The sequence below is a fragment of the Papilio xuthus genome, unplaced genomic scaffold (genome assembly GCF_000836235.2).
Source record: "Papilio xuthus unplaced genomic scaffold, Pxut_1.1 DF828780.1, whole genome shotgun sequence".
Taxonomy (NCBI): domain Eukaryota; kingdom Metazoa; phylum Arthropoda; class Insecta; order Lepidoptera; family Papilionidae; genus Papilio; species Papilio xuthus.
In genome coordinates, this window is record NW_013529869.1 from 2,482,789 (window position 1) to 2,508,505 (window position 25,717).

General features: G+C 33.9%; 1 protein-coding gene across 4 annotated transcripts in view; it reads left to right on the forward strand.

Annotated features, from left to right (window-relative positions):
• Positions 1-25,717, forward strand: part of Rbp6 (RNA-binding protein 6) — a 387,157-nt gene that overhangs the window by 288,036 nt on the left and 73,404 nt on the right. For all 4 annotated transcript variants that reach the window (XM_013326661.1, XM_013326662.1, XM_013326664.1 and 1 more), the window contains one exon: positions 10,289-10,337. In XM_013326661.1, coding sequence (XP_013182115.1) covers positions 10,289-10,337 — 49 coding nt within the window. The remainder of the gene's footprint in view (positions 1-10,288; positions 10,338-25,717) is intronic.

Sequence of the window (25,717 nt, forward strand, 5' to 3'; positions counted from 1 at the left end):
TTTTCGTCGTTCGAGATTACGTGACTAGAAATAGTAAAATCGGATGGTGATGTTGATAATGTAAGTCGTAATGGGCCATCGCCAATAAAATCTTATAGGTAAGCAATGGATTGAAAGAAACGAGGTCATCGTAAGGGATGGGCTTAGCAAAATAACATTTTATAAGATATGTTTTGACACAAGTGTAGGTTATAAAATGAGGTTTACAATATTTACCGATTACAATTTAGATTTCACGATAATGCTTGAATTTTCATTCATTTTAATTAAAATTAAATTTCAATCTATTTTTGACTGTAAATGTAAATCATGTTTTATAGATTGCCGCTTATAAAGTTTCGCAAAAAACCTTCTATGTTGAAGAACTTTACAACTTGGCAATATCGCCTACTTACTTGTCTTGAGCAAATGAATAATTATTGAAATTTAAATTCTTATTTTCAATCTTATTACGAAGTTCCGTAACGCTCCCGCTTTTTGTATAATTGAAGAGTTTCATCCGTAAGAACGAAGTTCAAATCTTTTCTCAAATAAATTACAACGTTTCAGTTTATTTGATTTATATTTAAAGTTTGAAAGTTCTTGTATGTGAGAAAGAATTTCTATAAAAATTTGGCGAGAAAAATAACTCCATTAGACATCTCTGTATTTCTTTTATATCATAAGGTGGCAAACGACCGAGCGGCCACCTGAAATCGCTGAAATAGTGAAGCGACCGTTGCCCATGGACATACGCAATTGCATATGCGTTGCCTACCTTTAATCGACGGAGGAGAGGATGCACAGAAAGAAAATATTTTCCCCTGCCATGCATCCTCTCATCCGGAAGTCCATTTCCACTTCCCATCCTTTCCTTATAAAAAAAAGGATGGGAAGGGTAAGAGGACTTAATGAGGCCTCCGGGATTAATTGTTTTATTAACGGTTAAATTAAATGAAATAAGATTTTTTTTTATTTCATAGGATATATTAGTGTAATTTTTTTTATTGGATTACAGTTTAGTAACGCTGAAGGCTAGTAACAAATTATCCATAACCAGGTTGGTACATTTATTGTGTATGTGTTCGGGTCATTTGCTCGCACCATTACCAACAGCCGGCGCCGCTCGTACGCACAACAATTTCTTCATTTCACAGCGAAATTTCAACACGATACGCGATTATCAACCTTAAAACTATTTCCAATATACGCTTCTATTTTGCTATAACTATTTTCATATGGAATAAGAGATAAACTTTAATATGTATTACTTTTCTCATACCTTTACTTAAATATTGTGCTCATTCGAACTTTGATCCCTCCAAAGATACGGCAACAGATTAATATCGTAACTTTTGCCAACAAACTTAGCAACCACTGCGGCTGACCGAAAGTTTCATGTGGTTGATAATTTACATAATAGAAGACGGTTGGTCTATCTACTATCGGGGTCATCCAAACTTCTGTGGATTAGGGCTTTCACGGGCAGGGCTTATCGGATTTTGGACGCATTTCGGGATACTTGCGATAGCGAAGTCATTACGGACATCCGATTTATATGCAGATCGGAGCCGCAGCGCAGGCGATAGCTGCGCCGCATCGAAGTGTCCGCCGCACGGCCTCGTGCTCCAAGATGAGTTTTCTATTTCGATCGATTCTGCGATAATATTTGCCTGACTGCGATCTCCAACAAGATAATACAATTTATTAATCCTTTATCATTTGGAATCCGAAATTGTCGTCCAACTTTTCCACTCTCGACCCGACGAAGACAGGCCCTCTATTGTAAGGACTTAACAATTTCTTCGCCTCGTTGCATTTCACAGTGTAATAATAAAATATCACAATGGATGTCAAGCCTATTCATGATAAGTGCCCAAGATGAAGAGCGTCAGTGGCAAATTTCACAAAATCAGATAACGAACGAATTGTTTTATTGTGATGGTGATCCGCTTCCATTATGAGAACTTATTTAAACGATTTAACATGAAATCGCTATCGAAACTTGGAAAGTTAGATTAACAGAAAGTTGAAACATTTTGTACAAATTCGTGTTTAAGATTGCTAACAATTATAACACTTTTGAAGCTTTCAATTTCTTTTAATTAAATATAAACTTTTTTTTTAAATCACATAAATTGATCACTCTCACTCACTAGTTTCTAATAAAAGATTCATTTTATGAGTCATGATGTTGATATCCCATGATCATCTTCCTCTTTCTATTTAACAAACAATGTGGTGTTACATCATTTATAACTGAAAAAGTTGGACTTAATAATTTGAAATTAAATTTAAAATCCCTAAATCTGCTCATTTATTGCCTCTTATGCGTAACAAATATGACCGGATCAGCTAGAAAAATTAATATTAAAATTTAAATTACTGTTTTAAACTTGTCATATTTGCAATTTCATAGATAACAAGCAATATCATAATTTGTGCATCGATGTGTCTTAAATTAATAACTTTTAATCACTAATTTCTACATAAGTTGTAGATTATATGACTTACTTGACTTGATTTAAAGTCCTATCTCCGTAGTAGGGCTGTGTCTACAATGCGCCGCCACTTCGCTCTATCTTGGGCTCTGCGTTTCGTCTCGGGCCATGGCATCCCGAATGCCTTCATGTCGGCTGCTACTGAGCCCTGCCATTTTTATATAGGATATATAGATTATATAGGCTATTTAAAATATTTCAGCTTGTTTTATTCCTTAAAAAATTAATTAATCCTTTAAAATGATTAAGTAATCCCGAAAACCCTTATTGTTTTAACTACTCAGCTGTCAAGCGCATGTTGTTTTTTGTTCAGAATTTCCACGAAAGTTTGATGGAAAAAAAAGGAATAAAAAAACCCAACACATCATTCATCTTTCAGCCGCTCTGTCTATTATGAGTTGCAGTTTTAAAAAGTTGTTAATTAACATCAGGGCGCGATTCGGGCCAGGTCCAAACTTTTAAAGTGTTTACGAAGTTTGAGAAATACCCCGATCATTAAAGTGATGGGCGGACTTTGTTCGATAAGTTTATAATATTTTACGAGGAGTTTATTTAAGACTATAAACTTTAATAATAACCAAAAATATTATAATTATAAAGAAAGAAAATTCCAAAATTTTTACATTGTTCCTAAATTTCCTTTTTCATATTATATAAAAAAAAACATTCACTTGAATATTCATTTGTGACATCTTTAAATAACATATAAAATTATTCGAACTTTCGTGAGACATTATACTAAACTGATATATAAAAACGGCTAAACACTCACGTAAATTCGTCCGGTGGCGAGAGAACGATGGCCCGCTTCCGCGAAATAATACCAGTACCACTCATACTGATGAAGGGCCCCCGATGGGCTCGAAACTAGCCGGTGCCGCCACCGGACGTATATACGTGAGTGTTTAGTTGTTTATATATCAGTTTAATATACATATATATTTAATTAATTTTTCTTTTCATACATTCTATTGATCTCAATAGCCAACAATAGATGGCGCTAAAGTGTTTCAGTGGTTAAGGGAGCACACAAATTTCCAATTATCTCCTTACCCTTATGATTATTCTATCTTCCGGATTAATAAAGTACTCGATCTGGATCTATTATTCATTTGAAGATTACGTTTGATTTGGGACACAGTATTAGAGGTTCTTACGAAGATGCTTAATCTTGACTCAGTAAAATGATTACTTGATTGGTACGGACTTTTTATGTATTCTTACGGCTCCTTTTATTGTGTTATAAGCTGATAAATGTAATACAATAGTATCCTTAATATGACTCAATAGTATTAAGAACATTAAAGAATTAAAATTTACCTTGCAAAAAGTTTCGAGTGATGACATCAGTACTTGAAATATGGAATAAATATATTGATCGTGTGTCAAAAGAAACGTCTTACTTCTTACTAATATTATAAAAGACAATGTATATGTTTTTAGAAGTTATCAACAGAATCGCTAAACCGATCTCTTTAAAATTCGACATAGACTTGGGGCACAGTATAAATGAACAGATAGGTACATACCTATTATTTTTTAATTCGTCAGCGTCAAGGAGTGTTGATGTAAAATTGATATTTGGTGCAAAATATCTCAAATGATTTCCTGTTCCTCCTGTTCTGTTTGTCTCGTACTCAAGCGCAGGTTAATAATTAATGAAGCGGATTCGGTCGAGTTTTGTTTGTTAAAGTGATTATTCAAATACGAAAAACGTTTTCGGGTTTTCCTAAACTTCTCTCATATTTTATTCATCGATTTTTCACGGTTCAAGACATTCGTAATTGTTTTCAAGATTTTATTTCTCCATATTCAGCTTACGCTGAAATAACATTAAATTAAAACTGTATTTTATTCCACTAATTATTACAAAATATAATAATTATGTTGTCGAAAATGGTTGATAAATTTAAATTGATTTAATTAATTTGTAATTGTCATGTCACTGGCATAAACGAATATAACCATTAAATTGGATATCCTAGAAAAAAAGTGGTATGCTTTTTCTATGGAAGTAAAAAGTTTAAGATTTTTCTTTTAATTTTGAATATGTATTATATCTAATTGTCTACTATCTGCATGAACAAAACTGTTAATAATAGTCTAGCGCGTAAAGGACTGTCGTACCAAATGCCAGCGGTAATTATTTTAGTACTATTTAGAAACGTAATTACATTACTGGTCTTGTTTATTTGTTAAATAGTGTGCTTTATTAAATACACTATTCAATTAAAACAGCACGTGGTTAGTATATTTTAAAACTTTTACTCGCCATTTCCAGATTGCTATTAAATTCTGTTTTGGTAAAACGTAATTAAATTCACAATAATATTGAGTTATTTTAATATTATTATATTAGATTTCTCTCTTTGCCGGCCTTCAAAGAAAACTAATCCTATCTCAAGATTATTCCGTACTACTTCCAATCAATTCGCCTATAAAAACAAAAGGATAAAATGTCGCTATCCTTTCCCGAGAGTTTTGTCCTCGGAGAATCATTACGTAAATACGACGAAATTGCAGAGGATTCCTGCCTCCAAAGGGGTGTTATTTATGAAGGGCACGGGGTGAAGTGTATCTGAGCGGCTCTATTAGCTCACCTTATATTTTCTTCTCCGAGTTAATTGTTATGTCGCCTGTAAGAGCAGGTGGCTTGTCTCATTAGGCCGCGGCCGGCGCCGCGGGCGAGTTAATGCCCGGCCACGGAACTTGAGAGCCGCTCCGGGAACTCCGACCCGCGGAAATATTTAAACAAATTAAAACTTTTTCTTTATGCTATTTCCCGAAGAGCTTCCTTATTCTGATTCGTTTTTATTGAGTTTTCTCCCAGTTTCAACCGACTTGCCAAATGTAGGAGGTTCTAATTGGGTTCGAGCGTATTTTTTCTGTGCAAAAGTTCATTATTTTTTAAGTATATTGAAATTCCTTAACTTGGAGGGGGAAGTTATTTTTTTTTTGTTATATCTATCTCTTAATTATGATTAATCAAAAAAACGGCCGTATTAAGTGAATAGAAGTTTTAAATTTTGTAATTTATTTAATTAAAAGGAGGTTGTTTAATTTTTTAAGTTCAGAATCAATTTAAAATCAAATTAATATTCCAGTAATATTAATACCCATTAAAACTGTGTAATTTAAATTCACTAAAACAATCCAGTTACCTAAAGTTTGTATAAACTTAATCTATTTGTAAACCACTTTCGAACACCTTCGTTTTATCTCTGTCTTGAGAATACCGTGAGAAATTCTCTCAATAATTGTCAACCACCTGTTCTTAAGACTTTATCTAACTACAACATTATACTCTACATGTTTCTAGCTCTAGTTCTACTGAGGAAAAAGATATATTCTTTAGAATTTATTTCAAATTACCTCATGAGAAATCAATCATATAAACTAGTCGGTGCCGCCACCGGACGTATATACGTAAGTGTTTAGCCGTGTTTATATATCAGTTTAGTGTAATGTCTCACGAAAGTTTGAATAATTTAACAATCATATAATTTTATATAATATTTATCGACATAGATAGTTTTTTCTTTCTTTGTTCTTTTTTTTCACTTATTTTTTTTATAAATACACTATTTTTAGCCGTTTCAAGATAATATTCTAATTGCCTTACACTTAGAGTCAGTCTCTGATTGTAGTTTTCTCAAACAAATCCCCATAAACTTAGTGAACATCTACAATTGTTTTTGAATGATTTCTGTTTGACACGAAGCGATTCCAATACTGTTAAAGTGTTGTAGGAGCATTGTTTAGAAGCATTGTTGGTATTTTGATGGACAAGATCTTGACCGTTAAAACCGGACAATGGATAGTTTGGGAACTGCTAAGTAACCGTTAGTAAACAGAGTCAGGAAAACAATTGCATAGTTCGTGAATTCCTCTCGACTGCTGACGGCTCTAATTTGGCAGAATGACTGATTGTTACCATTAGACGCGTAATTATTTACTACTGTTTAAATCGTAGTAACAATTAATAGTATATACTATGTATTAACTTGATTCTTTGACACGTAACGTTTCTTATCATCGTAAAGTCATTCTTATACTAGCTGTCTTCTGCGACTCCGTCCGTGTGGAACTAAAAAAAAACTTAATTAGTATGTAGCCTATGCGATCTTCCGGGTCATGTTCTACATCTATGCCAAATTCCAGCGAGATCTGTGCAGCCTTTCTTGAGATACTTTTTAACAAACATCCGTCCATCCATCCATTCAAACGCTCGCATTTATAATATTAGTAACGTATAATATTAATAAGATTTTCATTTATTCTCTTATTAATTTTTATTCAAACACGATACTGCTTATTATTTGCACTTAATTATAACACCTTGATGGCGAAAAAAGTCAGTACAAGTACAGTTTTTATGTAAGATTTTATTTATTTCTTACACAACTGTTTAAATAATCTACAAAGTATAATAAAACGTTTGAAATTAAGACATTGTTTGACTACAGCGTTGAGCTTAAAACAAGGAAAATCAGAATAAATCTTATAAACAGTTGCTTAAAAAGATAAAAAATAGATTTTCTTAAACGAGCTCGTACCTACAACGAGCAAATTAATGCGACAGGTATCTCCGGGGGCTGGCGCAGTTTCCCTCTTAAAGAAAGTACTTAATAATAAAGTCGACTGTTTAGGAGAATCGTGACGACATTACAGATAAATTACGCCACATCTTACAATTGTAAAACGAATAGCAACAGTCTTTTTTTTTGGTTACATTTCCAAATTATGAAAACTATCTCTGACACAAAAAAAAACAATTTGTAAAAAAACACATAAAACAAATTATCCTTAATTATTTTTTTCATTATATTTTCAACTGTACTTAAGAATAACTTGCTATATTTCTAACATAAATCATCGTTCATACTTGGCCTTTACTCGTTCTTTTATATGAAAAATTTTGTTAAGTGAAAGAAATTTTCGAACGCAATTGTAGAACATCAATGATGACAAAACGAAAAGGAAGGCTGTAAAGATTCAGTAAAAACTTATTTTATCCTGCCGCCATGGTCGGGCAAGGCTATAAAAATTCCGGGCGTCTACATTGTACATTGTCTCCAATTTCGCTCACTCACCCGGACCGCGTTGAAAAATATTTCAGCAAAGAGTGGAATTAGTAAAGTTGTAGGAAATTCCACGCGGGCACCACACCACACATTGCCCGAATATTAAAAGGCGAATTAGACTGGTCGCGACACGATGAGTTCATAAATGTTCTTATTAAGGCACAACTTGTTAGGGGCCACTTGAGGTTACGTGACTGTAGTGTCTGCAAAGTTAGATTTTTATACATAAGTTACTCGCTTCGCATTGATGCTGCACTTGTTTAATCAATAAACTTCTGTATTATGCGTATAAAGTAACCACTCAATGTGTCTAATAAATGAGTAACTTATTTTATATCGTGCTCCTAATCATGGGTTTCTGAGACAAAAATCACCATTTAAAGCACATTGTTAACTCTATCTTATCAAGTATAATGACAGAGATGACATTGTTTCGGTCTCAGAAACCAACGGTTAGTGCTACATCGTACTTAGAAAGTATTATACTATTTTCGTAGCAAAGTGCTACGCGATAGAAACAAAACACTACAGCTCAATTTAGTTATTTGATACAAATGGTTTCTAAAGTTCTTCAAATAACTCCATTAAACATTTTGCATAAAATAAATATACTAAGATATAATTATTATATTCAATTATTAACAAAATACCCTTCAATGTAGCACTTAGCTACGAACACGTAGAGAACTATTTATATCAGGACGTGTTCCATTTAATACATGTGTACAAAAGACGGACTAGAGAAAGGATAAAGTACACCACTTAAATGTTATTAACTTGTTAAAGTTAAATGTAAAATGAAACAGACGAAGTATCACTCCGTACAACCCACGCAGTCTCATAAACTATTTCAACCACAACAATACACAGACATAAAAGTCAACTACATAAAAAGAATAAGACCCGGTCTCTTTATATATATATATATATATATATAAGTTTGAAGGGTAACTAAATGTCAGTATCTGATATAAAAAAGTAATTTCAGTATATTGTCGTGAACGATATCGTAGATAAATTTATATAAAAAGATACAAATGTTTTAGGAGCTTTGCAGAACTAGTAAGATCTGCGTATTCTTAGAAGTTCATGCGTCATCATCAACGTTCCCTAGTCATACCGAGGGTCGGCACAGTATGTACTACTTTTGCGTACATCTTTATCAGCCGTTGTATCTGAACTCACTCTCTTCTTACGCATATCCTGTTTTACGCAACCCATCCATATCTTCTCTCGAGTAGTAACATTCGTAAAATTTTTATTATTATTAATAATTGTCGTAATAAATCTATAGAAGTTTATCTGTTTAAGGCTGTAATCACAGAGTTATTAATAGCAGACATGTTTGTTAATTGGCTGATAAACAATAAATTTGTAAATATAATTTCTCATTTAAGTTTAATTAGACTTTTCTAGCCTATTGGTAACTGAGTTACTTGATATTACACTTATATCGGACTGATATCTACAAAGCCGCCAAGGCGATGGTATCGCATGTCAATTTTCTATTTTCGTCCACATCGCACTGATGGGAACTGTCAGTTGGCGCCAGAGACAGTAGCATTGTTTTAATGTCTATGGTTAGATTTAAATAACATCGCAATATCAGACCAATTTGATTGCAAGAAGTTTATTACGCTAATATTTAATGATGTAATGGCGAAATTACTAAATGACTTAATCAAAGTGTGTTTTATTTATTTGAATAAGGGACAGACCACTTGTCAGTTGAAAATCGAAAATCAAAGATTACAAACGTTTTTCAGTTAGAAAATGGGATAGTAGAATTGTTTACCGTGTCCGAAATTGAGCAAGTAATGTAATACGAAATATGTTTCCTAATGACATAATTGATAACAAAATAAAAAATTAACAACCATAAACATGAAAGTTTGTAAACAAAAAACGATCGCCTTCTTAAAAACATCATGCCTCAGGAGGCCTCTTCGCGCCTGTCCGTACGACGGTCTAGCAATTCCCACTCAAACAAATCACCACTAAACAAACGTTTCTACAGGTAAGAATAATTCAGCGAAAGGTCACCTGTTACCGGTATTCGACATCGATCATCGGGAGTGCGTTCCGTCGACCTTCCCTCGTAATGTCGCCCCGGGGAGCGCCCGGCAGACTCTGCAGCGAGACAAAACCACCCCAGCCCCCGCCTGTCACGCAAAACTTGCTTTATACAAACGAACATTTTTACGTCGCATTTCAAATCCGCTCCCATCCTATATACCGTTCGTATTTGACACGTGTCGTATGACATATGAAAATTTAATAAAGCATAGAATTTGTAATTACAACTCGTGAATGTGTGACGCGTTTACGACGCCATCAATATTAAACTATTATTTCAAAGTGTTCGGGATTTATTAGTATTTTACTTGTGAATGGTGAATTTCATAAGTGTACCGTGGTGACCGAATTTAGGTGTGTACCAGGTGACAGCGTATCTCCGCTCGCGTGTATTGTTCGCGTCCTAGCCGCCGACTTTCCATTTATTTCTCTATGAATACGTTATTACCTGCTCGCCCTCGCTTATCAAAGTTTATTTGCAGCGTGTGGTTTACTCTGTACCGGTGCTTATTCGTTATTACAGCGCCGGAGTGTTTTATTGCCAGGGCGGGGCCGAAATCGCGCACGACGCCCTTGTTTTTTTTTTGCATTTTTCCCTCACGATGTTTAAAGGATTTGGAGTTTATTGTGTTTTTTCTCTTGTTGCAGATCGAGGACGCCATGCTAATGTTCGACAAACAAACTAATAGGCACAGAGGTAAGTGACGTCTCAAATTCGCTATTTCAATAACATGAATTAAATTATAAAATACGAGATGGTAAACACAAGTGTTTAACTTTATCTAACTCTTCCTAGATAACAAAATACGTTATATTTAGGAGTAAATCTATCATAAGCAGAAAGAATGAAGCTCTCACAGCCATGTATATGTCACATGGGAAAATAATAGTATTACATTTATAAGCGTCTCGCCTCATTTCGTCGGTCGTCTTCGCCGCAAAGTCGATACTGGTTAACTAGCAACGGACAAATACAGCTACTGACCTTCTATACAAATTTACCAACGAAGAGAGACCCCTCTGGATTACTGAGAAATACTTTTTATCACTAACCAAAGCTAGAAGCAGGAAAGTCAATGCGGTTCTAGCGAGAATGGAGGGTGTTACGGCTGAGGCGTATCGAAGCGAATCGTCGGGTTCGGAGAACGTCGTGACTAAATAGGTTCACCGTTTTCGGTATTGTACTCCCCTCCCTAATATTACGATGCCCTACTAATAAATAACAAATCGATGCGCAAATAAAATACATGTTTTCATCATGAAGATTTTTCGTTAGCGTCCCCATTCGTTTACAAAATATATGTAACGAAGAATTTAAAAGGACAAAAAAAATCTACAAATATGATTTACAAAACAAATTATTTGATGAAATAACTCGCATTTTACGAAAAGGTCCTTATTATTTCGGTAAAATGTGTACAAGCGTAACGTTATCATTTTGAAAAATGGCTGCAAATAAATTGTACCCCAAAATACTACCGTCCCCCGGCCTGGATAATCAGTTGCTCTCATTATCCTCACAACGCGTAAGATTTTAATTAAAACCCACGGAAATCGTATCAAGGACGGCCATCTTTTGTTGCCAACGAAGGTTCCCTCAAACAGACACAGAAATACAATGTTGAATTTACTTTTGAAATACTCATTAGACAAAATCAGGTTGACCTGAATACTTCGGCTGAATTATTTTAGATCGTGTATTGTCATTGTAAAGTAAATCTTAATTTAACATTAAAATGAACTAACCCAAAGTAGAAAAACAAACATTGATATATCGATTTTTGAAGTAATAATAACGATGGATTTCTCGTTTCTAACTTTTTTTTAAACAAGCAAGAATTTAATAATTTATTTAAGTTGTTTAATCAAAAATATTTCTTGTACGATACGATTTGTATGTTAGAGTACTATTTAATGTCATAATATCAGAGTCACGCCCAAGCTGAGCCTTAATGACAGCATTTCGAAATTGAAACTAGTCATGCCATAATGTATCTTCTCCCCTTTTCGTTTATGGCATCAATTCATCTATAAATAAAAATATGTAGTGCAATAAGCCGCACCTAATACCCGCTAGTGGGTTATTATTCCGAAACATAATCAGTCGGGTCGGGTATTCCCGCGCAAATGTAAAAATATCCCCTGTTTATTTGTATCAGTCTCGGCCTAGAGGCAACCCGAAAGCGTATTCAGGCTGAATATGAATGCAAACTGCCCCGGCGAACGGCCGGAATGGCGAAAATCAAATTAGGTATGGCGTGAATACTTCACGGCGACGTCGGGAAAAAAATTGAAATCAAATATTCATTGACTTTCAACCGGATAAGCCGGCCCGCAGCCATTTCAATACATTTTATTATCTATTTTTCGCTGTGGCGACGATCCAACCGCGACACAGAGTCGCTGATTCGCAGCTCACTGATTCTGTCCGAATGAATCGAATATGCTAATAAGGATATATCGTCCAGCTCATTATGGTTTTTATTGATATTTTAAGCAAACAAAATGTTTTGAAGTATCCTACGGTTGTGGATATCTCTACTGGGAATTAATCTGCGCCATCTATTCTATAAAACAATGAGATGATTTTACCATCGCGGTATATTATCTGTTAATTATTCATATTACTAAGCGAATTTCAATTTATTTTTATAAATCACGTGTTGAATGGGGTCTTAATTTAATGGGCGATATTAATGCAAAGCTGTTGAATCTGTGAAAAATAAAAAACCTTTTAGCCTTTTCAGTACATTAAATATGCGCGAATAATGCGTTTAATGGTACCCTTTACTTTTATTTACGGCCGTTCTCGGTTAAAAAAATAATAATTAACGACGTCCTTTTTCAAAAACTGCCCATTGTCTTTTTTGTAATTAAATTTTCTGCTAATATTTTTATTTCTCTATTGTAACGTTTTCATCAATAAATTATTCATCAAATAATTTTTCTCATTTTTACTTCTATTTGTAAATAAAAGGAAAGTTTTAGTTGTAAAAAAATAACTTGCTTAAAACCATATATTCTATGAAGTATTTTAATATAAATTTTAATACATTTTTCTTTCATGAATTAACTTAAATATAAGGATTACTTTGAAACAAAATATATATCTATTATATACTACATATATAATCTGATCTGTTAGTTCCCGAATTATTTTTTGCCCGAATTAATTGCCGAAATATTGATAAAACATGTCATGATTTTATGCTCTGAGATATGTATATATCATTTCAAAAGAATCTCTAGATAATAATAATAAAATGCTACTAAATGCAATTTATTTTGTTCCTATAACTATCCAATAAAAAGTAATCATATATACTTTTATATTTAGTTTACTAAGATGGCAACGACAGGAGAAATCTGTTTAAGCTCGGCATATTCCATTTACAGTAGATTCGTCGTTCGCCTACGGGACACATTTGTCACCGTGCGTGCCTCGATACCGTGTAAATTTCACATACAACTTTGCATAGCCCTAGTGTTATCTATTTTTCATTTCCCGCCGTTCGTGATGTGTAAAGGAGCCTATTGCGTGAATCATAAATGGTGATCGTTTTCGTCAGGCCCCATAAAATTTCTTTTAGACAAGAAACGTTACAGTGTTTTAAATTTTTATTCCTTTACAACAACCGTTCCGTTTTTATTAGTCGTAAAATAGCAAGGCTCGAATTACATTTCGGATTAACGAACCCACATTGAATTTTAATTTAAAATAAGCTATTATCCGTGAGCGTTGGTTATGTTGTAAGTGGGAGAAGGTAATCGTAATACAATTTTTCAGGTCTTGTAAAGCTTCTTAAACACTTCGCTTGCGGTGTTGGAACGGACGATGAAATAAAGCAATCTCCACCTTACGACTGAACACTTAAGATTGTTTGCAGAATCTTGTATATTTGTAAATATTCAGCGGGCGCTAAGTGGCAGCACGTGGCGAGTCCCTTGGGACAGGCGGGAACACGTTGGATGTATCAACCCGGAAACCGCTTTAACAGTATTACACATTTCGAACAAATCGCATTTTTATTTTAATGCAAAACTTCTAGCTGTTTTTATGACAAAATTATTGAAAAACATTTTACTTCAATCACGCGAAATGTAACTAATGGGCGATAAAGCAAGTGAAAAAATGTTTTTAATATTTTAGTAGCACTTTACTAATATCGAATAGTTATGGCTGATCCCTTGGAAGCTTTACTTAGTATATTGAATCTTGAATGATGAGCCTTTAGGAATACTCCGACTGAGATTGATAATCGATTATGACTATACTTAAAATAGGCGCAAAGTTTTAGAAGCTGTGTATGGAAAGTTTCGATTAGAGATGTCCTCGTGGGACTGCGCTGAGAATGCATTCGATGTGCGGTGTGGTGCATAAGATAAAGTGGTTTAAAAGCTCGCGGGAGCTTTCGTTTATCACGTGCTTTCCGCGTAGCTTGTTCTTGAATAAGGGAATGGACTCAAGTGAAATATTTTTCTTAGAAGAGTACACGGATTAAATAACCACTGCAGATATTATTCCTTATTAAAAAATCGTTTATTTTCCAATCGCAAACAATTGTTCTTTGTATTATTCTTTATCATTATCCAATGATTTAAAACTTACTTTGCTACAAAATTACAAGTTCTGTTTCCCACTGATTAAAGACTTATCTAGCTATTAAGCCGACAGTTGGAGTATTCGAAGCCATCAAACTAAATGTGCAAACGGAATGACCATTTGAAAGACAAGTACTGCGTCCACTTGATATAGACTACCAATTTCACTAAAATCCTGCAATTCACAGTATCTGCATTGGTAGTGAGCTGTCATTAATTAGGTTGCGATCACGATAGATCAGGAATTAGCGCAGCAATGCGCATACTTCGTTTGAAATACAGTACACAATTAAAAGTAAGCGGGAGATACTCTAAGATAAATAAAATGTTTCGGGAAATGTAAAAAGTGGTTGTCAGTTCAAATTAACAAGACTTAGAACACTCCTTTGGTCACTGCATAGTGCGTGAACTGGATCGATTTTATGATTTTTTTTATTGTGTTTCTTATTCAGAGAAGGGACTTATAATAAAATAGAATTTCGATTTAATTTGTCATAGATATAGTACATGGTCTGGAAGGCTATTAAGTTCGTTTTTTAATTCCGCGAAAAAAAGTCGGACAAAAGCTAGTCATAAATAAATCAAATTAGCTAGTCATAATAAAATATATTCTTTATTAATTAATTTCACGTTTAAAATTAGGAATTTTAAAGAAGAATTAGTCCACAAATTCGGTTTTTAGCCGAAATTCGTGTTATGTAGGCGGCCACGTTTTCATTTCGCGATATTTATTATACATACTACTTAATTAATAACACGTCCAAAAACAACCCATTTAATAATTTACCTTATAACCCGCACTACAATATTAATAGACGGGCCATATCTTCCTATTGCAATATAAGTCTATTTACGCGTTTGTGGGAGACTTAAGTCCCCCCGGGTAAACGACGGGAAGTGGTAGAGAGCGTAGGGAATACTCGAGAACATTTTACCACGATTCTCTTTCCGAACACTCTTTATATGTTTATGGGAATATACATTGATATATTCTAAAGCTTTGATACTACTCTAAATATAAATTAATGTATACTTTAAAGAAATAATTACCCAATTAGATTGAAAATAAAGTACACTTATTATTTTTTAAGATACAATTTCGAATTTGGATCAGTACGATCAACAATACAATTGTGAAATACATCCGAAGAGATAACATTTCAGCTCAAACTCAATATAGTACGATAATTTCATTGGAATCAGCAACAAAAGCCTTTTAAGAGCGGTTGGCAATAAATCGAAGGCACGAATTGATCGTCAATTTGTGAGTGAGTGCGGGAAATGACACAGTGGAAGGGCGACTATTGACAACATTACAAGGGAAAGTAAATAGAGTGCTAGCAATTGAAAAGTCATCCATTCTTAGACCGCAGAAAATTGACTGGAAGGCTTACATTGTCATGTTTTTGAACAATAAGTGAAGCGCTCACTGAACGAATAGGTTCATGGTATTGCAATTACGAGGCTAGGCTCGCGTTAGCTTTGTGTCGCTTAATGAAGGTTTTATTGTTGTAAGTCAAGTGTTTCGAACACGCACTTGGTAATTCCAGTAACTACAATTAGTCTATTTGTAATTTCGAAAGAGTTTTACTAACAAAGACTTTCATTATTTGCGTGGAATTAAAAAAAGAAAATATTGTTTTGTAGATTACTTAAAAGAACTTCAAGTAACAATATCTTGATGCAATAGTTAGTTTTTCAATAAGAACAACTATTAAAAACAAAGTTCGTTCGAATAAACATTTCTTTTACCAGCGTAATTAACTTAATTCGATGTATATCTCTAGGACTTAATCTGCAGAGTGCAAAGGTGAACGTATCGCCACAACGCCTGCGTGAATACAAATTACGAAGTAAAACGGAGTAGACAAATACAAACTAAATCTCGGCACGAATCCGACATGCCGGCGTTATTAGATAACAGGGCGTTCGCTAAATGCGCTCACGCCCTTATACAATTACTTTGATAGAAAAAAATATTACGTTAATCGTATGAAGTATTTCGTCGCATTTTACCTGTACATCTCTGTTTATTTTTTACAAATACCTACAATAATTATAGTATAAGTATAAAGCAACTTCCATTTTATTTACAATCTTGTTTCGAATTTTAAAAAACCGTTAATTGTTTTTCTCTCGCGTTATTGTTTTACGTTCTATGTTCAAATTAAAAATTATATTCGAATTCAAGAGTGTTTGGGTAACATTAGTCCTTGTTTTGGTTACATTAAAGGATTCCTGACATAATTATCTCGAAGCAACTTACAACGCACCCATTTATTAACCATCTTAATTACTGAGGCCAAGTTAATTACACCGGGTAAAACTTAGCGCCTAAGAGCGTTATCCCGCTAATTTAGTATAAAGTCGGTTTCGTGGAAATCTCTTTATGTCATCCTTCTGCGGGATATCGCCAAAGTTGTTTCGAATGATGCCAATTGGTACTCCTTAATGGGGCCCTAAACTTTTTCCATAATAAAATTATGGAAAAGATTTCCGGAGCTCCTTGGAACAATTACTATTATTTATGGCTTCAATAATTTACTGTCACTAGCAGGGTCCCTATACAGATAAAGAAGATATTATCTTTGCAGGATTTTCTCACAATCTAACTGTGAATTTGAAACACGAGTTCCATGACGTAAGGGTCTACAAGTTTATCGATATTATTATACAAAATTATTAAAATAAATCATTTAAATATCTCTAAGACTAGATGTATTTATATGTTTGTATTCTATTTTAACGTTTTAATTAGACCAATCGAAAGCCACTTTTTAATTCACGTATTGTATTTTTTTTTAGTTCAGAATGGTATTTATATTTATTCAATAATAACCCCCACTTGTAAGCCGCAACACTCGAGTATCGTAATATATTAGGGATTGCTCCGCGCAAGAGGGAGTATAAGGCTTTAGTTTTTCAGAAGGACTCATAAAGAAGAATGAAATAAATCGTATTGGAACCCCTGCTGATATTGCGGTTGTCTGTGGACGACAGTGAGTAAGCTTTATAAAGTGGCTCTAGGCATTTGCCTTTTTCAATACTTATACATAAAACAAATGTCTATGCGGCGACTCTATCAAATACAAAACAGTATTATAAATTATCTTTTCTTACAAATAATAAGATATTTAGTATTTATCAAAGACAAAAAAAATGTTCATTACACTAACGACAGTTCAATAAAATGTTACAATTAATTGAATTAATGATAAATCTAAAAGTAAACTAGCAAAATAATTACCTAGCTACACTGTTTAACCTTTAAAAGCCACTAGCAAATGTGCGACATAGGCTATCAAGCCAAACGCGGCCAAGATTTCGCTTTGCCAGTATTCTGGGACACAATCGCAATCAGTCTAATATGTTGAACAGTGGGTCTATCTCATTATCATGGACGACCACAGGTGAATGATGGCGCGGCCCGAGCGCCGGCGGCCGTTTTGTTTGTGGTCGATTTAACGCCGGGGACAAATTGCGTGTTCGCCGCCGCAGCCCAGAGATCATTCCAGAGCCGAGAGGAATAAATCGACTGATTACTTTCACAATACGAAATGTAAAGAGAATTACAACGCACACGGCACGCAGGCTTAAATCTGTGAACTCGTGTGGAGTTTATTTCACGTGGATTAACATTGTTTGTCTTTGAATTTTAATATTATATATGATTACAACTGATAATTCAACTAAAAATATATTTCTATATGTTAAGGATTATCAATTGTACTAAGAAGTGTAAAAAGTTGTGGTCTGGTAGTATTTATTGTGAAAATAAATATATAAGGAAACTTAGCGTATTAAATATACGTATTTATTTATTCGTCGAAAATGTTCTGTTCTCATCCTCTTAACAAGAAAGTAATCTGTCGACCTCCGTCGCGATAACGGGATTTTTATGTAAAAAAACTTGAATCGCGCCTACCCTCACCTAGCCCGCGGCTCTCTAAAGAAATACCCGCATTGTCGGCTTCCACTAAAGATTTTGGCGTAATACACATTTTCTCTCATTGGAATTACAGATGTATTTTGCTCGTATAACATAAAATCGGCGTTAAGGCGACGCCCATGAAAACGCTAGCTTGGAAATCTATTGTATCCTTTGTTTAGCTCCCTTCAGTGTTGCAATCCACTGAAAGTTTTACTGCCGACTGTTTCAACTATGCCATTTCATAAGCAAAACACCGTAAAACCGGGTAGTGTTATCGAAATGCTAACAAATTGTCTACTACGCGATACGTATAATTCAAAATGTGCTGAAGTTATGGCGCAACTTTTTAAAGGAAGCTATATTCATTTATTTTTTATTAAAATTGTAAACATTTATAAATTAATAACAAAATAAAGACAAGATTTTTTATTGTTTATTCATGGGCAGCATTGATCACTTACTAAATTACTTCGCTTACTATTTTTCCTTCAAAATAATAAAACAAATCTTTATTGCTGTCGTACAAAAGTCATAAACTTGTAGACATTCCATTAAAGTGTATTAGATACTTATACATAAGACTTATAAAAAATATCAAAGTAATTGAATGAAAATTTTACCAAAAAATAAGGTTTTAAAATTTACAGAGAGCTCGTAAGACTGTTAAAGGAACATAACGTAAGCGGGACCACTTTTGGGCGTAATTTCGTAATATTGGTTAACCGCTTGAAAATTATACACACGTGTCGCGTATAAGAAGGGTTTGTAGCACGTATGCCACTAAATTTTAGTTAGAGTCTCTGGCAACAGGTGCGTAGGATGAGCCCGCTTGAAACTCGTAATTATCATGAGTCCCGTATATTCTCTCCTTGCTCAACTACGTTAATATAAATCAACTCTTAATTGTTCATATTTCAACAAAAGTTACAGCGAATAATCATTTAAAAAAATGAAAAAAAAACTATATTTTTTTTGTAATACTTGCTAAACTACGAAAACATGTATAATAATGATAACAGCATACTGTTTTGAGTAATATTTATAAGTTGTTTTTTTTTCGCCATAAAAATAATGTTTCAATAATCAAAAAGTATTTATTAATATTGCAAATTCGACAGTACGGTTTCATAAAATCATTTTAATTAAAACATTTTCGCCCAATACTGGCCACGAATGAGTCGTGTACTTTAAATGGAAAAAAATAATAATTTAAGTCTCGGGCCAAAACAGATATTTGTTTGCGTAAAATTGTGCGCAGTTTTATAATATTGTTACACCTTTTTGTCAGTTATATTTAAAGCGCGAATATACTCAATCGCCGGCCGTATCATTCGGTTGAATGGTATTTGCATAAAAAACACATCGCTTTTCCTCAGCGCAGTTGCGCATTAGGGCTTAGCGTTGATTTAAATTGAAATTTACCTCGTGAAAATTGTATCTCACTAAATGTAACCGAAACTCTATGAACCTTATATACGACAGGTAATATGAGACAGGTAAAATTTTGTCGTTCTTATTATAACATTTTTTTTCAATAAGACATGTATTAGAATTTTAGTATTTATATTCTTTATGATATTTTCTTTCTGTGCATCCTCCCTTCCGTCGATTAAAGGTAGCCAACGCATATGCGATTGCGTATGTCTATGGGCAACGGTCACTTCGCTATTTTAGCGATTTTAGGTGGCTGCTCGTTCGTTTGCCACCTTATGACATTTAAAAAAATATAGTCAAATTTGAAATATGACAAAAGATCACAGAGTTAATAATTAGTTAAACGATAAATTTGCTTGTTCATTGTTTTATGTCATATATATTTTAATTTAATTCAAATTAAGTTCTAGCAAAAAGTTAATTTAAATAATCCCGAGTCTAGCAACTAATCTAGTAGACCCCATGTCCATTTAAATTGATTGAAGATGATAATTGATTTAGGGAAACAAAAACAAGCACGTCCATCATTTATCAATTAAAGCGCTGCTCAAATTAAACTTCGAACCGAAATTGCTCGTGTCATTTACATACAAGGTATCAATTATGTCGAGCTTTCGAGGAAATGAAAAGATGGTTTCTAAATATTGAAAAGGATCATTCGATTAGTTTTGTATCGTATCGTATTTTATTATATTATATTATATTATATATAATCCTAAAATTCATAATAATAAGTACCTGCTGTGGTTATTTTAGTTACTTTCTCAAAATTGGAGACACCTTAAAAACATTGGATATTCATACATATTCAACGCTAAACTTAATGTTTAATGTATTAAAAATACTATAATTAATTTTCGAAACACTATTCCTGTAATAGGCTTCAAATTAATCAAATCAGGTATCCTTTTTATTACCTGAACCTTTCAAATAAGCTTTAGTTAATTCAAAAAATTTAGAGAAAAGCTAATTAAAACAACTTAAAATCTCTATCTCCAAACACTTGTATGTTGCATGAATGTAAAAGCGATTTTTCACACGTTTAACTCGTTTATAATAATCCAACTTTAGGCACCGTCGCAAATTTACATAGCTAATTATGATTTGGTTAAATTATTATACGCGGGCGCGAAATAAGCCAGTTTCAGCAAGTCACAGCTCAAGTGGATTTATTGGCAGTAGAATGAGAAGTTGCTCGTACGTTGGTGATAATGGTTTTGTAAATGAAACCCGTTATGCGACGCGGTTTGACGTTACTGTTATGGCGACGCCGTTGGATGCCAACTTTAATTTAACCGCTTTCCCCTTTTCGCGTCCATTAATGATGACGGCTCGCTGACAAATGCGTTGTTGTCGCTCCAAAACAAATGACGAAAACACGCAAGCATGTCAAATAGTTGTATATAGTTATACAAGGATTGCTGAACCAATTTTTCTTAAGAATACTTACATTATACTGCAATATACAATGACAGACATTATGATGTGATGTTCACTAGAAAAATATTTTCTTCGGAAAACGGTTAACTGAAATCGTGCTCTTTTATAATCTCTTAATTGTGCTATCAAAATTTTTAGCATTATTTTCATGACATTTCCCTTAAAAGTTAAGTTTTTTGTCTAGTAATTATGTCATAAAAATGATTGCTAAGATGATCTCTTTGATACATTTAAGTCCCCAGACGATAACAATAAAATGTTACTGTCTACATTGTTGTTAAAAAGTTTATAAAATAAGTTGTACGCTTGATTGATGTTCGGTGGCCCGAGGGAGCGGTAGAAAGTTAGTCGGCGTGTAAAACATTAAACTATCGTGTACAGTGCTCCGAGGATCTGACCGTCGGCTGTCTCGCAATGACAAGCTCAGGCGCCGCCGAGACTTCCCCTTCACGGCAACTTGCCTCGCGGCCTAGCGATAAATTAAAAACGTCAATCACTACTAACACCTTTTATCGATTCGTCATCAGCACTATTACATATGCTTTTAATTAGAAATCAGTACTCTTATATTTAACTAGCGGTCGTCCGCGATTTCGTTGGAGCATAATTTAAAAAGTAACCTATAATATGTCATGCCATAGAATTAAAATTATTAAAATCAATTTTAAAATGAAACATTATGAGGAAAAAAAAACTTTAATGACGTAATTATTTGTCATGTCATGACAAGAACCAACGGCTTAATTATCCTAAATGAATCGTTTTTGTTTTGATAAAGAGATTGGAAATGCAAATTGATTAGAATTTTAAGAAACTTTATCATACCTGAGAGTCTCTTGAACTTCGTCTTCGAGACCCAATTACCTATATTATTCGAGACGCGCGCGCAATTATTTCTAGTTGGAGTAGTATTTATTTTAAGTGCTTTACGGGTCACGACCTTAAGTAGCTATTTCCGTAACGGCTTCTAAAAGTCATCAGTTTAAAATCGGATCGTGAGGTGCGCACGAACGCTTCGAGTGGCTTCCGCCATTAAACATTTATGCGTCGAAGATAACGCCTGCTTTTTGTGTACCACTAGACAATTTTACGGCACTTTTACTGTTTCCTGATCTGATCTGTTGCACTACTTATACTTACCTCATTTCAGAACAAACAACGATGATTATCGCTACTCAAGTAGTTTTACAAGGAAACCTCGGTTGTGAAATGTTTGTTGCAGTTCTAAAGTTGCATTTATCTCTTTAGAATCATTTGTGTTACCTCAATACGACTTAAGTTTCACACTAAGCATGCAAACTTTACAATTAAAGGCAGTGATGTTAGGAAAACAATTTTAATTGACATTTTAAATTTACAAGTGATGGTTCGGTTGGAATAATTACTATTATAAGTTCGAAATTTCAAAAGTTTCAAGCAGATAACAATTAAGATTCATAATGTAACTGTCCCCACAGTAACAAATAAGTATTTATTCGTACTCTCCACTATAGCATAGAAGGCAAAGGTAGAGTACAGATTAATCCTGACAATTATTATTTGTGCTGACATCAAACATTCACATCACAGAAAAAAAAACATTTTCGTATCATATTTTTCATCATAATTTCAAAGGCCGGTACAATTCAAAGCAATCTTCAGTTCCGTCGCTCCGTATTAAGCGACAAAAGCTATCACGGTCCGGGTCCATTTTGACTTGTTGGAGCGCTACAAAAAGTAAATGTTTATTTTACCTGACCAAATTCCAGATTAAACCATTTCAACTTTATATGACAAAAATGTGGTTGTTTGTGTCAATAGGGGCGGAGTACACATTGTGTTACATGTTTCCACGTAAGCTATTCTAAGGGCATGAGTGGTTCCTGTATTACATATAATACAAAAGGGTAAAAATAATGAACAGTCCAGAAAAATGACACAGCTCTTGTTATGAACATACATAAATGATACGACGAATCTGACAAATGGCTCGGCAAAATATAACAATGATGGTGGCTCCAAGTGGCCGTTCAATTATGCAAATACGTTGTAGTATTATTCTTCGGCAATAATATAACTGACGGATGACACTCGCCTTTTGTGTTCACTCTGTTGGATAACTAATATAATTAAGTATACAAATTTTCTCCTTAGAGCGTCGGTGGCTTAGGGGTCAAGCACTTGACTTGCAATCTGTAGGTCCTGGGTTCGAATCCCGCCATTTACCAATGTGTTTTTAGATTTCCGATTTACATATGTACATTTATTCGACGTTCTTACGATGAAGGAAAATATAGTGATGCAACCTTCACATATCTGAGAAGAAATTCAAAAGATATGTGTGAAGTCAACCAACCCGCACATGGCTAGCGTGGTTGTCTATGGCCTAATCACCCATAACTTTGGATAGGCACCGAGCCCCTCGTGGGGACGTATAGTGAGCTGATGATGATGAATTTTCTTCTAAATAACATATTTTTAAAAGATACGATTTCTTCTCTATTAATTGCTGTATTAAATAATAAATTCAAAAATTTATAAAATATTGAATTTGAATTTTAAAGCATTGTTGTTTTAATTATATTTTATAGTAAACACGAGTAGCGTCGCTTAAATGATCAAAGCATTAAAACGTTATCTAAATTGCTTAAGAGATAATTAATCGACAATTAACGGCAGACGCTAATAATGAAAATGAGATTATAAATTAATCAAGAACAATTTTTCGTTCGTAGCTCCTCATTAAACTGATCCAGCGCCCAGGGTACTTTATCACTCAGTCAAATTGCGTTTCGCTTAATTTTCTTTCACCGGCAGGTGTGTTCGACAGAGCAATTATTTACACCGTCAGTAGTGACGTCACTTCGCCAGTACTTTTACGTATTCCTTCCTTTCATTCTTCTCTAGAAATTAAAAAATTGTTATCATTAAAACAAGTACTTGTTCATATTTACATCAACAAAAATTTTCCGCTACGAAGTACTAACTACATTTTTCAATAAGTAGAGACATTAATGATTTCAGATACGATTTATAGCCGTTAATATTTAATGTATTACTACTATTACGCTGGCGCATCGACCTAAAGTGAGTCTTGGCCTCCGACACAAGAGATCGCCAAAGTCGCCTGTCTTGCGCCTTCTCCTGCCAGTCCATCGCTTGTAGCTCCCGCAGATCCAGCTCTATCGGTCTTCCCCCATCCTCATGAGATGGCCCAGCTATCGTAGTCTGTGAGCTTTTGTTTTTGCACCCACCAGCGTCTCAATTTCCGCGTTGTAGCGGGTTCTCCAGCTGCCATCTTCTCTTTGCGTTGGGCCGAGAACAATGTGACAATTTATTGTGACATTCACAAATAATATTTGAGTTATTATAACTCTTTAAAACATATATGAATTTGATATTCAATATCAATGTATTTCTATATATTTTATCAAAGAACTTGGCACGCTTTAATAAATTAATACAATAAAGCTGTGTACATTGTAAAAACAATTAACATTTCGGATAAAGCGGGCTATGGCTTTATGTAATTGAAGAAACAACCCTTTTGCTTACTCAACATTAGAGCCAAGGTCGTTTAAATACTTACTAAATGTCAGATCCATTTGTTCCCCTCATGTTTAGAAATGTCACTGCGGCTGATATGCCTATGGTTTAGTGTCTCTAATTTGACAGTGACATATAGGATTAAATTAGAACGTCATGCCGACTGCACAGAAAATGAATTTGCGTTCGGATTGAGACCCTCCCTTTAAGTGTGTTTTTTGTTTAAAGCATGGAATAAAAAAGCTTCGTTCTCTTTTATATCGCTGTTTAAAAGCTACAAATATTTTGTTTTGTGATGTAACTATACCTTTTACTTTATTACCTTGTAATAATTTACAAATATTAATTTTATTTTCCATCCGAGTATGACAATCTGAAATATGACGTATAAATAAAAAAATCATTTTACAAAAGAAATATAATCTCGAAGGAAAATGCTCGCGGACTTACATTTTAATATGATATATTGCTGGCAATACTGTGAAGTACGTTGATATTACTATCGTATACTCTCGCTGGTTTTGTTTTATGAACTGGCATTTGCACAGGTGGATACACTGACATTTTGTATACACGTACACTCACTAACAAAATGCCTACAATCGATAACATAAAATAACCTTTTACGAACGGCTATTTAAACAGCATAGCCTAATCTATTCAGACACGCGATATCTTAATAGGTTTTCGTAGCTTATACCTACGAAATATTCTATTGACTCATTTCTCAAGTATATTAAGTAAACATTTGTCATTAATAACTCTTAAACAAATGGACACATGTATAGGTACGTATAAATAGATAAGTAACATATAGACAAATACCTTAATAATTATGTTGTTTGGATTAAATAGTCACCGAAACTTGTCCTTCCTTGAAATGAGATGTCTCCATCAATACACATTGAAATTAGATCATAGTTCAGAACGATAACTATATTTATTATAATAGAAATATTTCAAGGCAATTGTAAATCAAATTCAGGGCTCAAGGCGTAACGGATACTCTCGTTTCTAGACTACGAGGTCGGAGTATAAATTAATAAAATTCAAATTGTACGGCCGCAGAACAAATGATGTTAGCAACTTTGCATAAATCTAATAAACAAAGCAATTTTAAAATATAACGAGTAATAAACGAGGCA